The sequence below is a fragment of the Eufriesea mexicana genome, unplaced genomic scaffold (genome assembly GCF_001483705.2).
Source record: "Eufriesea mexicana isolate 0111107269 unplaced genomic scaffold, ASM148370v2 scaffold9538, whole genome shotgun sequence".
NCBI lineage: Eukaryota > Metazoa > Arthropoda > Insecta > Hymenoptera > Apidae > Eufriesea > Eufriesea mexicana.
The window spans coordinates 324,752-341,205 of NW_016917269.1; the positions used below are offsets into that span (position 1 = coordinate 324,752).

General features: G+C 34.7%; 1 protein-coding gene and 1 long non-coding RNA gene across 3 annotated transcripts; one reads left to right on the forward strand and one right to left on the reverse strand.

The window, feature by feature from the left end:
• Positions 1-193: 193 nt before the first annotated feature.
• LOC108553225 (uncharacterized) lies at positions 194-14,715 on the reverse strand. 2 transcript variants are annotated; one of them, XM_017908040.1, is made up of 8 exons: positions 14,330-14,715; positions 14,050-14,237; positions 3,060-3,196; positions 2,597-2,818; positions 2,322-2,504; positions 2,136-2,246; positions 1,621-1,822; positions 194-1,222 (listed from the first exon to the last, which is right to left on the reverse strand). In XM_017908040.1, exons 1-8 carry the CDS (start codon positions 14,437-14,439, stop codon positions 1,155-1,157), a joined length of 1,221 nt encoding a protein of 406 aa, XP_017763529.1. In that variant the 5' UTR covers positions 14,440-14,715; the 3' UTR covers positions 194-1,154. The 2 variants fall into 2 exon arrangements, with proteins under 2 accessions (XP_017763529.1, XP_017763528.1); XM_017908039.1 differs by lacking the exons at positions 14,050-14,237; positions 14,330-14,715 and adding exons at positions 4,227-4,449; positions 5,362-5,708.
• On the forward strand, positions 8,449-11,381 carry LOC108553226 (uncharacterized). The gene is made up of 4 exons (XR_001890614.1): positions 8,449-9,082; positions 9,426-10,014; positions 10,092-10,399; positions 10,557-11,381. It is a non-coding gene; the product is annotated as an uncharacterized LOC108553226 (long non-coding RNA).
• Positions 14,716-16,454: the final 1,739 nt, after the last annotated feature.

Here is a 16,454-nt window from a genome sequence, read left to right on the forward strand (position 1 = left end):
CAAGTCACAGTATATATGTTATGCGATGTCTGTTTTAAAGGGCAAAAGAGTGCTATATCATTTACCCATATCAACAATTTTACACAAAAAGGACACTGTACCATTAAAAAAATCTATGTACTTTCAGAATATCCTTAATATATTTACTTACTTTATTCTAAAAATATTTTAAAACTCTCTGTTATTTCCGTTCATAGATAAAGTTTAAAATAATAAAAATTGCCACCCTGTACAGCATATAAACAAACATGAAAATACAATGCTTGTCGTACTTTCGATTTAACGTTAATGAAAATTCTACAAAATGTATCTTGCTCGTTACACGCTTTGCCTAACCAAATTTTTTATTGCGATATGGACAGTAAATTTTCACCATACTTTTACTTTTGGTGCTCTGTACATCATGCCATACTAAAAGGATGAATAATCTATGAATAACGGAAATAAAGTCAAACACTAACGTATAGAATTTTCGCAGATCGTTGAACCACTCTAATGTTTGGCAAAATCGATAGACTACGCTGCGCTATATATAGTAGAAGAGTAGAAAAATTTATTGCGAATACTTAGTGGACATTGTAGTACAGATAAACGCCTTCTAAATTTTCATTTTTTTTTTTTTTGTTTCCTTGCTTATGGTTTGTAACGTAAGTTACACAAGTGTAAACGCTCTTTGTACTTTTTCGATGGTATATCTGAATAAATTCAGGTAGTCGCATACAGCCGTGGCATTTTCTAGAAATTGGCATTTGACACAATTGAAATACATCTCAAATATATGGTATTCGACTTCGACGATACTAAATGGTTCAACGTATACCTTATTGCTCGTTTATAAATAGTTTTCCCTAAATCATGTTCAATTTCCTGGCATAGTTTATACAATAGAATAATTCACTTTAAAACCCCTGCAGATTATTCTGTTCACAAATAGAGACAGAGAAAAGGAGATCACATGATTCAGGTCATAAATATTTATCTCTCTATATACATGGAATTTTTTCAACGCACTTAATTTATTTAATATTTACAACATACACATGCACGATTTCCTTGTGCTTTTCTCTGAAAACAGAGTTCATCTGCTTCTGATATCGTACAAGGTGAAAGCTTACCCAACATCACCATATTATAAATTCCCCTATAGAAATATATTACGGCCCTTCCGTTGAACGTCTCGGTCTAGCTGTTTCAACTCCTTTCATGGTCGTTCCGTCCGAGACTGCAAAATAATTTGAAAAAATTGTTGCCTCCTCCTCGTTAATTGTTATATTTCATCAGAATTCATGTTTATGGAGACAATGAATATTACCAATTTTATCGTTATTTTATCAACAATTTTGTGGGTAAATATATATGTTAAATTTAATTTTGTAAGATAATTGTTTGACTCATAATTAATGTTCCAATTTTTATTTGTTTATCCACAACAAATAAAAATAAAATTTAAATAAAAAATACATGTTTATTCAATTCAAATATCTACTGAGTAGCAAGATATATAGAAATGTCTCCATGTACATGGCTAATGGGAAAGTCAAATATTTATTATTTCATTTCCACGACTAGACATTTACTTTTCGAATTAACGAACCAAAACAGTTCAACGAATCGACTTACCAAATACGCTGTGATTTTGTTCCGTAGTCGTATCGTCACTGACTGACTCCTCCAAAACTTTCGCTTTAGTCGGGCTTTGGCCCTGGATATCCGGCACTGTAGCCAACATCAAGCTTGTGGAATTTTTTAAACTATTATAAGAATGTTCCAACTGCTTTACTTTCTCGCTAAGTTCAACATTAGCTGCGCGAATTTCGCCTATCTACAAAATTTATAATTAATTAGAAAATAATCTTTTATGAAACTTGTAGAAATAAGTGAAATTATCGGAGAAGAATGATCTCGAATAAAATTCCTAAGAAATTTGAAAATAATCTTTGAGAGATAATTCGTAATGAAATTTGCTAAAAATATTAATGTTATCTGTAATTAATAATCTCCAAAACAAAGATCATAAAATCACATATTTTTCTTAAAAAAATGATATCTATAAAGTTATCTAATAAACAGCTGATCTTTAAATGACAATGAAAGAAAGGGCATTTTCTAAATCATATAATATGTAATATACATACTCGATAATAGATGGAAGAAATATATAAGGTAGTCCTTATCCGTTCTGTGTCTAAGGATATAACCTTCATGCTAACATTTTGCATGGTCTCTTGAAGCAGTACCAACGTTTTCTGTAAAAAATATCACGTTATTCCATCAGTGAACGAGCCACAACTTTCACCTTAAATATAATCTCAAATATTTACGTGATCATTCTTTTGATCCTCTGCCACCCACTGCACCGTTCTTGATAGCGTTTCATTAATGTTCGTTAAGTTATGAGATAAATGTACGATTGCTGCGTTCAACTGGTCAGTCTTTATCTTTGTTTCATTTGTAGTCAGCATCTGAGGTTTTTGTGTAATATTTGACATTTCTGTGACGGTATTCTGCAACAAAAAGATGAAATAAATAACTTGAAAAATTATACTTTTAACATTATAAACTATCACATTATTGAATAAACAATTTCTTTATAAACCTTGATACTGGTAATGTTCTGTTGTATAGTGGCTTGGGCATCTTGTACCCTAGCATTGGATTCTTTTAGTGTGTCTACTGTAGCACTCAGGTCTTGAATTTGGCTTCCAAACGATACCACGCTACTGGAAAGGGCCTTTAAGTCGTTTGGCACGTTGACTAATGCTGGATCAGCTTTGAACCATTCTTCTACTCGATGCAAATCCCGCTGGATAACAGCTAGCTACAGATGAATTTTTATTATACAAATAGATTATATTTATGACAAATACTGGGTTGCATGTAACTATTTTTCACTAATCTTCAAAGAAGTAAGTTATGACTTTTTATGTATACAAGGTGAATTCAAAATATCAGAACTTTGAAAGATAATTGTCATTTCTTGTGATAATAAAACTGTTAATTTCTAGATTCTCGAATTGACTAGAGATTAATACATCTGTTACAGGGCACCAAGAATTTACCTGTGTCGTAAAATTATTAATCTGAAGCTTGAGATCTGACAAATGAGTGAAAATAATGGTCTGGTTATTCTGGAGATCTCTCGACAGAGAATGGCATTTCTGCAAAGCGTCGGGAACACCTTCGCTACCGGCAATAACTGCAATGCAAACGACATTTTATTTCTTTTTTGTTTCTTCAAAAGTACACAATACAGGCGCATGATATAATTTCACGATCGAGGCAATCTTATCAAATATTTCAATCAGAAGCAGACAGATACGACGCTATGTTTCAAGTGTAAACCGTTTATTTATTCTGGAACGAATTTTGAAAAATGATCGAGCCTTTGAGAATTAAAATCGACCTTATCGAACACTTGAAATATTATTGATTAACAACTGAAACTCATTGTAAAAGTAAGTTACACAATCTAAGTACCATTTACAGTTGTGCTCTTATGACCACGAGAGACCACAGGGTATTTGATATTAAAATATCTTGAGATTAATTAGAAATAATTTAATGATCCTCTAATGGAGATGTGTTAAGTTAAAATGATCCAATATACCATGGATTACATGTTAATTCGACACTATCTCAACTTAGAAATAACTAAATACACAGTTATTAACTGTACATTAACTTAATACTCCATTTCCTAGATCTACACAGCAATTATTCACAAAGGCTCGGTGGAACTTAACTCGAACGCTTTCCATCCACTAAACGATACCGAGTAATCCAATATTTGTCAACATATCGAGCCGACGATCTCATTCGGTTAAGCGTATTACCACGCAGCCATAATCGCTGCATTATAAGCAGATTATCCAGCGTCGCACTATCAGCCTGATCTTATAATTATATGTACGTACGAGTCACAAATTAACGTAACTAGCTAAAAATAAACCAAATATGAAGAACAAAAAATAAAGGAAATAGAGAAGAAAGAAGAAACCACAAGCCGCGCTTCTATTCTGGAACTCGTTGCGATGGGAACCATTCACGTTACAATAACGTGAACGAAACTCTACGAGAAAGGTGAAAAAAAGAGAAAAAAAGAGAGGGATTTAATTAAATTTCTTTCCCTCGAATTCTTTTCCTCAGATTTTTTCTTCTTTTTCATCTAATTTAAAACGCTTTTTAAGGAGCCTCCTCTCGCAAGGGTTCCTCAAGATGCAATATACCTTGGTCCAGTTCGGTCCTTAGAGCAGTGAGTTGCTGACGAACGTCGATGAACAGCCAAATTAAACTAGCGGTTGCTAATACAGAGGCACAAGCCAGAAAGGCACTACAAGCTTTAAAAAATCCGGGACAAGCTCGACTTCGTCTGCCTCTGCATTTACGGTCATTTGTAGTCAACATATTCCAGTATTCCGATCGTTCGTCGCTGCTATCTGATAGTAACTCCTAGAAATTGTAGGGATAATCAGTGCGCCGTCTTGTCCTCTGTCTTTTTCGCAGACGATTAATTTTTACCAAATTTCCTCGTACTTAAGGTACCTCGGAAAGCCTTTACCGGCTTTCCGTCTATATCTTTTCATTCATGTTTACTTTATACTAATTGAAATATCGCCACTTGTTTTTGCAGGCTCGTAAAACATGAAATGTCTGTTCTTTGGAGTCAGAAGATGGACATATTTCATGATCGAAGTAGAGAAGATTTCATCGAAGAGTTTAAGATGGAGCGTTCATGTTTTCCCGCTTTTATACACTCCACGTGGCTTAATTTTGCGGAAGAAAAATCGTGGAAGAAAAAAATGGCGAAAAGCAGATTGAACACTGAGGAGCGACACGATCGAAACAACATTATATAAGAAAAATACAATTAGAAGGAAATAGACTAAAGGTGAAACAATCTGAGAATGTGTCAATTACATAGATAAGATCCTCTATGGCCTGTGGAAGAGCTTCCGCATCCCTCTAATCTTCTTACCACTTCCTTGATCACCACTACTCGCTGTGAATTAACATTTCATATATTACGGTCTCATCGCGCCAAGGGGATTTCCTAATTAATTTTCGTATCATATGAAACACGAAGTGATAGATGACTGCGCTTTCACATTTCTAGTCTGGCAAAATTTCAAACGTGCCCAAGGAATTTCTTCGCGTCTCGTTAACTACGTCTCAATGAAACCTGAGAGTACTTGAAATACGAAGCAACGAGTAAGTACAATTTTGCATTTTGAATTGCACTGTCTTACCTCGACAGAAAAAAAAAAGAAAAATAGAAAATTTCACGAAGAAAAATGTAATAAAGAATCTCGTTATTTTCATTAGAAGAAACGTTCCTCGTGGTTACGGTCAATCGATACATACTTGGGAGCTACGTTTTCCGGAACTTCGGCGGGAGACAGAGTGTGGAGGTGCTAGGGCGTCGAGCTCCTTCCGTTTCTTCAATTTCTTCGTCGGCTGACGAAGCGGCACTGTCACCGCCACCGAGTCCATCTCAAATAACACCGAACCACCTATCTTCGTTTCGTTTCACACGAGCCAATCACGTATGAGAACACCCTTCTTTTGACTTTTTCTTTCTCTCTCTTTCTCTCTCCCTGTATATATCAACCCCTGCAAAATGCACTCGCGTCGATAATCGTTCATTTCCGTACTTAAGATTCGGTCGTGTTTACACCGTCTCGTTCGCGAGAACGTGACAATCTACGATCCACAGTTCCACGATCACATTTTTCTGATCCTATCGTTCCCGTGAACGGAATGCTTACTGGTATCGTATTGTGTGACCACTTCCTCTGAAATCAATGGATTTCGCACGTCAAAGTGCATATGTTTCGTCTTTCCCTCCCCCTTTTCGTTAGCCAAATTTAATTAAGAAGTATAAATGGGCTTTTACGATTTGGGGAGTATTGGCAATGTTTCGATCGGTTTATAGCTTTCTAGCTAGATCTCGATGGTTTTATGAGTATTAATTACTAGGTGAGGTAATTTTAGTTGTTTGGAGATTATTTGGATGCTTGTTGGAACTGAGAGAGCTCTGTAAGGATTTAAAAGGATTCTGAAGCAGCTATAATCTGACAAGGAGAGTGCAAGTCCTTCGGGTCACCGATTTGGTTCAAACTTTGCAGGTTTGTAGATCTCGTCATGCAGTTCAAGAAAATATACCATTATAGGGGCAACTACCCAGTAGCTTTTGAATACTTCATGAACTACAGATGTATTTTCACTAGTTTTCAAGTAGCGTTGTGGTCCAGCGTCGACGTCCAAAAATTCTTACGCTGTAGCTCGGAGTTCGATTCCCGTCCATATGTTTCGTACTTTTTTTTCAATCTATTTTTTATTTTGTATCCATTTTTCGCCTACGAATAAAATTTCTTAATAAAAGAAATTTATTTTTACTTTTTACCGTAGCTTTGGATGGAAACTGACTGATTGGAAAATACATTCCGATGCCTGCGAGTTTCCTTATTGGTTCTAACATAAACAATCTAACGCCAGAAGCTCTCGAAGCTCTTGACAGAGAATGCAAGACCGAAACAGATACAGAGGACGATTTTTTAAATGACCATAAATGTGAATTATTTCAATGAAATATAATTCTTTCAGTTGTTATTCACGAATGACTGATAAATTGTTAATTGTCAATTCGAATAGCAAAATTTATTAGTTACTACTCGTGAACAACAAAATAAATTAAATTTATTTAATATTTGCAATAATTTTTGTATACTTGCATAAGAAAGTGTAAAAAATAGATTGAAAAGAAAGTACCAAAACATATGGACGGGAATGGAACCCCGACCTACAGCGTAAGAATTTTCGGACGTCGGCGCTGGGCTACAACGCTATTTGAAAACTAGTGGAAATACATTTGTAGTTAAAAAAAGTAATAAAACTTTAATCATAAATATCTCAAAAACTACTGGATAGTTGCCCCTATAATGATATATTTTCTTGAACTGCATGACGAGATCTACAAACCTGCAAAGTTTGAACCAAATCGGTGACCCAAAGGACTTGCACTCTCCTTGTGAGTGAAACGAGAGAACCATTCGAGGCCACTAGGGATCTGTCCCCAGTCCTTTAATTTTGCTACCCCTTCCCCAACAGCTAAAGAATTGTGCACAGTAGAAGTGCAAGAGTTATACAAAATAATTTACGGTTTCCAAGAGTACCACGTATACTTTTTAAGCGAATATTATGCGCTACGCTTGTCACGCGAACAAAATTATACTTAACGTGTTTTAACAGACACAAAATTCGAAGAAATTTTACAACTTTTACACAATTTTATCGCGAATGGAATAAAGGCATAGTAGTTAGCTAAAATTAGATACTTCTCCGATTTATATTATATTATTTATATTTTCGTATTTTTTCTAGACTTATTCGTACGTCCACACACGCGGAAGGACAGATGGCCATTGTCGAGCTTCTGAAATCTGGCAACGATTTCTTCGGTACACCACCATATCGCGACATCAATCGATCGATCCCGGCGATACAACAGCAAGGGACCAACTCCTCAAGCGGCAGCAAAAGAGGTCAGGGGGAACAAAAGCTCGAGGAAGGCGACGACAAACAAAACCTCGACTAGCTAAGAAAAAACTAGGGACAACAAAAAAAAGGAAAGAATGAAAAAAAAAAAAAATAGGAACGAGGCACGATAACGCGGCCACGATGATTGTAGCGATTTAAGTGTATCAGTCGAAGCTGTTCAAGGCAGTCGACTCGTTTAGATAAGGCAACCTGGACAAAGCATTCGGATGTACGTGTGTGTATTCCAACGTACATACGCTATAAGGTGAAATAATATCGAACTTCAGTAGTCCAGCTTTTACACGTGTCTGACTACCAATTTTAATATTCAGCTTCGTGTCCTGATCACGCGAATCCAAAGAATTTTCTCATCAAATTTACATCTGTTTTATTAACGTGTTCGCAAACTGGTATCTATAAATATTCATCGTTCATTTGGTAAAGTGAATCGATATTACACTATCCACATATAGAGACAATATAGTTACGCGAACTTGGAAGCTTCTGTGTGTGAATTTTTTAATTCAAAACGACATATAGAACGAAACTAAGGAACTTATGTTCAGACCTTGAGCGCGAGGCATTTCTTCACGGAAATAGCTATTCGAATAATTACCAAACATACCCAGTGGAAAAATGCGAATGCGCCTATAAAAGACCCAAACACGAAACTCAGGAATATTTCTCGGAAAATTTTTTCGAAAAACGAGAAGAGTGCAAGAGACAGGTACAATAACAGTTTTCTTAGATTATAATTGTTCCACTTTCACTACTCTTCCTTTGAATCTCTCCGTGCATCTCGCCGTTAAACCTAAACCATTGTTACAGCCGCGCCATAGCGAGGTCTCCTAGCAAGGTCTCCTAACTGGAAGCAACGCTCCTCGACGAAATCGCCGGAAGTCAGCCATGGACGTGAAACAGAGACGAGGAAACTTGGAAAATTCGTATCCGTTTGATGGAACTCGGTGATATCTTTGGGCACAGTAAGAACAAATCTTACACTGTGTATCACTAGGCTGTTACGCCGTGACGCAATTACGAAACTCACGGTGGATCACTGTCAAGAAGACAGGAGAAACGCGGAGGAGGCGTGACGGATCGAAAGGAATCGCATTACGAAGCGAACATCGCCGAGAAGCGCTTCGTACTGGGGCCCTCTTATCATAGTCTGCTCGTCGTACCTGACAACGTTTACAAGTAACACTCGTGCACTCGCCCCGGTACACGAATAAACATCCGAGTACATTCGTGCAGGTGCATACATACACGCGAGAGTAAATTGAGTGCGCGTAATCGTGGATCTGGCAAGAAGAAATGGATGAACAATGCGCCAGACGTGGTTGTCGCTGAGTACGCTGCTTATTTTACTGTTATGGTTGGAAAAGGAAGTTTCCTTTGCTCCTTAATTTAATGGATAGAAGCATTGACCGTAGTGTAATTAACTTGTGCAAGTGGAATTTTGTTTGCCCGATAAGGCAGCACATACGTTCGTTTTTGCAGGACTTTAAGTTATAATACAGGGTGCTCCAGAAGTCGTAATGCAGCAGTAAGTCGAAAATCTTTTCACACATGGCTTGTATATTCGTTAACACGTTCCCTGCCAGAGCGTTTTTTGAAGACTTTCCGTATACGCCCCACGCTTTACAGTTGTATTGTTTACATATAATTTTTTTTATCATGTCTATATTAGTTTAAAATAAAACATTTTAATTGAAATCAAATTTGTATACAATTACAAAGGGATGTTACGGTGAACTTTGTTAAAACACGGCAAACATAAGTGTGGTTTATCCATACAACTATCATAGAATGTTACAACTTTTACAGTACAGTTTTTTGACGATTGGGAACCTAAATTTTTAACATCTTTTTCGTAACAAATTTTGCAGTTAAAACAAGTTGCGGTAAAGAAATTGACCACCACGCCCCACGATCAAATGAACGCATCAGCAATAATATTAAGATGCCTATAATTGATTGCATAATGAATTTTTAAAAAATTCTTCATTTTACAATGATAATACCAAATGGCTTGAACGGAAAGTTCAGCGTGGGGCGTATACGCCCCACGTGGCAGGGAGCGTATTAAGTGCACGTGTACTTAACCAGCCATGAGTTGTTTAATTCGTTCAACCTAGCGCCAAATAGGCGAATGAAAACGGAAAACGACAGAGGGGATATTAACTGGTATGATTGAAAGGAATAGGGTATAATACGTGTCGATTTGTAGCTATGAACACCTCTGGTTGTGTTTATGGATATCACCCAGGAGTTGATGTAATTTTACATAAAGCGATTTCGGTAATTTATTTATTCTAATAATATACGAAACCTTGGAAATGTTCTCGACATCATGAATAAATTGCAGGATAGTACACGGAGTACCACAGAGAGTATAAAAAGCGACGTGGAAGACCAAAAAGTAATCTAATTAATAAATGTGTCATACACGATACCTTGCAATTAATGAAAGAACAGGTATATTCTACTTAATCACTCTATGTACATAGGAAATTGGTAACTTGCTAAAATTAATTACGTATTTACCGTGTCAGGTGGTCAAGCATGATGGAAAACTGGTAAATTAATTTCCCAGTGGCGAGGAACTGCAGAGATATTCGCAGTTTACATCTCTTGAGAGTTTGAGATCTAATAATAATTGTCACTTGACTGAACTCGGTAATTATTTCTTATCAGAACAGCAATTTAATAAATGCTTTATGGCGTCATTAGGTTCCTTTACTGCACGTTTTATCCGCAAGTCGAGTAATAAAACAAACGAACGGAAGACTATATCTACAGGTATATATTCAAAAAGTCTATAAAAGGAAACTAACTTCCTTTAGATGAAGATAAGAGGCCAGTGAGTATTCGATATAGGTTTTTTAGTTCTCTGCAATGCAATCTTCGGAATGGATATTACTCGTATTTTCAAAATATTTTGATCGCCTTTATCATTATACCATCACACAGCATCCACTAAGTATCCTATTTATTAGTATGTTAATTATTAATTCCAGTTAATTCTTCTCCACATAAATTATCTTTCTTGCGAATGAAAACTGATGGCACACAATTGAAGATCGGACCTAATAAAAAATAGAATTTTGAGAGTTTTCAAGAGTTTATAATCTCTCTTATAAAAAAACACGATACGAAGAAATCGAAGTTTTATAAAAAAAAAAAAAAAAAAAAACGATACTTAACAAGGAACGAATGACCTCGACAATCCAAACATCACGCTTCTTCTAAGAACAGCATACCTTCTTCAAAAATAGAATCGTGTTTAGGGAAGAAAAAAGGACAGTCTCTATGAAAATAGAAATGCCTTCATAGAAATTACAGAACTTTTAAAAATAGAAGTACCAAGAACCATTTTCCCGGATCGAATATAAAAGGTTCGGGTATAACCTAATTTTCGGTGAAAAATGGAGTACCCAGAAGCACGTCTTTCGGCTGAAAGTTAAAACGACAAATGCATCTCCAATTCCGTAATAACGTCACTTTAAGAACTTCCAACTTCGCGAAGGCCATGCACGCACGATCTCTCTTCATACGTAACGAATAACAAAAACATCGCCATCGTGGTACTCGCGATTAGTAGCGATCAACGCCGCAACCACCGTTTCCGTCTCGAATTACGTTTGCACAGCAGTAGAAAAACATTCAACGCAAGTACGAAATCGAACGTTATTTTGCTTTATCGGCAATATTTTCTACGTTTCCTCCCTCCTCTATCGGGTGAACAGCAATTTCCATTGCGGTACTGCACATTTTCGAAGAAATCTTACGTTATCTAGATTTGAAGCTAATTGTAAGTTTAAAGACAAATTATCAATCAAAGAACCACGATAAAAATTAATCCGGAATGATAAGTATTCTTGATGAAAGTTTGAAAATTGAAAAATTCAAGATTTATTAGATAGTTGCGTAGGTATTAAATTTAGCAATCTTTTTTTAGTAATGGTGGTAGTAACAATGATAATAATATTACTGATATTAATAGTAATAATAATAATAGCGGTATAAATTTTATTTAACGTTGAAGTTTCTTGTTGTTTACTACAGAAAAAAACATTTAACGAGCTTGTTTTGGAAATTCTTATCATACTGTTTTTAACTTTCTACGTCATTTGAAATGCATATCCTTTAGCAGTAATTATGTTTTATTCAAGGAATCGATCCAGAAAGTGCGAATTTCTGTTGTGTTCTTAACACTGATAACTTATCCATTTCAGGGCCGTATCAAATTACAGGTTCCGTAGCATTCACTACAAAAATATACATGGAAATTTAAAAAGTACAATTTTGTAAAATAAATATCGTTTATTGTGTTATTTATTAGTTTATAGTGTTATAAAGGGTACTAAATACCTATAGTGTTATTATTAATTCACTGTTAATTCTATTGGCACGATTAAACACCTGCTAATAACTCAACGGGTCTATTTGCACCTCCTACATATTGTGGCCAATTAATATGAAGTGTAGGCATCCCTTAATTATTTTGAGTGGTGCAATGATTCACGAAATACAGAACTCTAAACTGAGAAATCCGAGAGTTCGTTGATTCGGAATTATATTCGCTTTTTTCTAGCAATAATTTCATGAAAATTTGTATTCTTTCTTCGTATTAAAATCTTTTTTGGTTATGTATAAATTTGCGTTATTGTTAAAGTAAAGTCTATGTTTCGAAACAAAACTAACCTATCTTTCTTTATTTGTTAATTATTCAGAAATATTCTTGCAAATAATAACGACAAATATTGAATTTAGCTACCGTTTCCAATTTCCGATACGAACGTAAATGAATCAACTTGTAGAATAACAGAGTTGAGTTGACATGCTGTTGAAATCAATTAAAAGGTCACGTTTTCAATGAAGATGACGACAGAGATAGTAACAATTATCGATATTATTTTCACGTTTCTAGTAACAAACTATGACTGTACACTTAAATCGCTTTAATTGCATACGCTGCATGACTAAACCAAAAAATAAGCCAATACGACAGGACTGAACGTCTAATATATACAGGATAACTATGACGTGTGGAATTAGTCTCATATATTTACCATGTATGCGTCGTCGTGGTCGCAAACGTTGCGTGTTCGTCAGTGTCGCGAGGTTACTTAAACGAACTAACCCTCTTGTATGTCCGCCCCTATGAGATAGACACACGACTTTTCGTACGTCACTCCATTAGAAACACTTCTATGTGTTCGCTGGACGATTGGGAATCGATAGGAGAGAAATAAAACCGTGCACACCTGTCGACCATCGAATGTTTCAAACACTGAAGACCACGAGTACTTGGTGCATGCGGAACTTGACCTACGTCCGGTATAAATTATACAACGATTCTGATCGATTTACGAGTTACAAACTGTACAGGAGAAAAACCACAAACCAAATTCACGATCAATGACTTAATATACCGGTATTATAAATTATGAATTATTTAATGAGTTACAAGACACTATTTACCAAGTGGAATTAACAAAGAAAACAAACGTTAAAATACGAAGTAAAGAGCGTAGACAACGCCTCTACTGTCACCGCGTGCTACTCGCCCCGTGCGCAAGATATCGACTGACTGAGGGTTGGTATACGACCATGCACAGTCTATCTACCGGGGGTTCCTACGATAACAATTCACTGCGCATAGGGAATTTTGAGTTGACACGGAAGCGGAAAAGAGGGAAGAAAACGAAAAAAAGGAGGGCAAATGTAAGAATCGCACGCAATTTATGAAAATAGAGGCACTGATGATAACACGATCGATAAAATTCAAAAGATATCAATGAAAATATCGTTATCGTTGATAATAAACTGAATTCAATGTTTAGTATTATTCAAATTCTTCTAGAAAAATAAAAATTATAAATAAAAAAAGGAAACTGAAATGATAGCGACAATAATTGATATCGATAAATTTTTTAACAGAAGCAATTCTCGACAGTACCGAAATAAACATATTTCTGTTTATTATTATTTATATATTCAAGTTTCCGTATTTACTGTTGGATTTACATTACTTTATAATGATCACCGATCTAAATTTACAATGCGTTGGATAGTACAAAAATAGACGATCGTGTATATTGAACATCCGAGGACATTACAGCTATTTTGAGTTAATCTCACGATGTATGAATGAACTTAACACGTAATAAATATTTTACTTAAGACATTTTTATGTCTTACTCCAACATTTGCATAAATATTACGAATTAGTCATGCGAGATAATTATTAAAATTTTACAAACGTCGGTATTAATTTGCACATTGTTACTTTGATTCAAGCAGAATTGAGATGAGTATAATACAATACATAAATGTATAAAATAAATAATTTTTACTAACATCACTTTTTACAATAATAATTTAATTATTTAAATTTGTTCCAATACTAGTTCCAGAATAAAAGCGGCATAAAGCAGTTTTAATTATTATCAGTTTCTTTCAATCATAAATATCACTATCATTGATATGCATATATAATATATTTACCTGATTTTATAGAAGTATCCATTTTTTTAATTTCTCCATACAAAATGACAGCCAGCCAAGACAGTGCTATCAACCAGAATGTAATTAAAACAGCCGCCAACCACAATGATATGATTCTCATATCAGACTTGCCACATCCACAAGAATCTGTCTGCTTCATTTTCACTGTGCCGCATGGTCTATGTTTCCTGTAACATAGTACAAATTTTTCACATTATTTAAATATCCAAAACTTAAGCTTAATTACCGTTTTAAATAAAAACTGAAACTCTTTTCTTACCGTTTAACTTTTTTCTTCTTGGGTGTAAGTACCAAGTCCGACACATCAGAATCACTATCTGATAGTAGATCGAGAAGATTTATGGTTTCTTTGTTGTTCGAATTGTTCATTATGATCGGAAAATCATAGCACGGGTCATGAAGTTAAAATACGGACGTGAAATTGCATTGACGGCCAGCTCGATAACATAACCTCGTTAAGTGAATTTTCAGTCATTAAAAAATCGACTTCCTTAGCAGTTTTCTAATATTTGTTTTAATTATGTCGACTACATAATATGTAATAAAACTTAAAATTCTGTGTAATTCTCACATATCATTGCTTTGGTACAATTACAATCGAACAATCCATTCCTCTGCATTCTCCGCAACATAATCTATACTTACTCATACTTACACAGCACGCTTTCTTTTTGTATGTCCCGACATCTAGCGGGTAAATGAAGAAATACAGAAAAATCGTAAATACCCATTTGATATAGATACATACATTTTATAACAATTACATTTATTCTATGAAATTAGTCATATATGGTGCTAAACGGTATTTTGATCTATGTAGAATTCGTGAATTTCGTTCCATTTAATTTTATCACATCAACTATGTGATATTGTCAATTCATATAAAACGCGTATTAGATATGCATACGGTTATTAATTATAACTTTAAAATGATAGAAAGTTATTGATCATTAATAAATTAAGACTGAAGTTATAGAAGAACAAAGTTTGCTTTTAAATAATTTAATTCAAAATCGATTAAAAAGTGTAGGTTGCCTATATTATTATTTAACTTATATTTATATATTGTATAATATTTACATAAAGAAAAGAAAATTGTGTAAAATTTTACTACAATTAGAATTATATTTTCTTATTTCAGCAACTATTCACCTCAGTTGTTGCTTAATTAATCTTAAATTTTCGATCGTTGATTTTGGTGCAATTAGTAAAATACCCTAAAAATGTATAAATGTATCATTAGTATTATTGATAATTAGTATTGATATATCGGAAACTACTGTCTATGTACATAAGAATGATTATTTCACTTGCAGTTAAAGCCAACAGCAGAAAACAATTTATAATCTGGTAACGATGGGAAAACAAACCTTAAGTGACATTCCCTTTCTCTTCATTTTTTTTTTGAACCCTCCTTTCTTTTAGGGTTCAACTGAACACTTTGGTTTGAACTCGTCGAAAGAATAGTCCTTCTAACGCATTAATTAGCGTGCACAGCACGTTACAGCGCTTTCCATTGGAGACGGCATCGCATCCGGTAGAAGTTCGGTCAAAAACGATCTACGTGGATCGCATATGACTTCGCTGCAAATTTATCAAAATTTATATCGTTGATTCGATTCGTTCACAAAATCCTCTGGCATCTCTGCATTAGTCTCATATTCAATCCTAGAAGACATGTCTTATTAGTGACCTATCTAATAGAATATTTAATTAAATAAAAATATAAATATTTTAAACATGACTTTCATATCACTTTATAACTTAAATGCGACATACTCGAAGATACTCTTTTCTTAAACATCTCGTGTATTTAACTATACTATGATCTTCGTTAAATAATCTTTGTTAAAATTAAGAAGGGGGAAATGTAGGTTTCCCGAGTTTTCTAACGATCAAAATTTGCGTTGATGTCTGGGCGTTCGGCTGGCTGGATGTGACACAGCCGAATTTCATAAAACATCAGCTATGCCGACATCTTGCCTTCGAGGCGCTCAGTTAGAAGCGTGAAAACATTCCTCTTGTTAGAAACAACTGATTTAAATAGAACACTCCATCATAGAACGTTTTGATGTCTAAGTAATTTGATCTGATCCTTTTCTCCACGATTACTTCATCATTTTAGTGTACTATAAATAAAAATCTTAATAGTCTCAATACATTTATTAAAATTTAATACAGATTAATCCATCAGCATCGCCGCCAGGAAAACTTAAAAAACAATAAAAAGATAAAAAGAAACACAAGCTCTGAAATAAATCAGAGATGAAGAAACTTCACAGGAAATACCAAAGTAACTAATCACTTACCACTTTATAAATAATTTGACACAAAGTCTATCCTCTCTCAGTTCTCCACCATAATATTCACCCTACAAATTAATC

Coding starts and splice junctions, on each gene's coding strand:
- LOC108553225 (XM_017908039.1), bottom strand. CDS start 5,490: ATGGACTCGGTGGCGGTGACAGTGCCGCTTCGTCAGCCGACGAAGAAA. Junction 4,450..5,361: donor CCGGAAAACGTAGCTCCCAA/GTATGTATCGAT, acceptor TACAATTTCTAG/GAGTTACTATCAGATAGCAG. Junction 2,505..2,596: donor AGAACATTACCAGTATCAAG/GTTTATAAAGAA, acceptor TTTTTGTTGCAG/AATACCGTCACAGAAATGTC.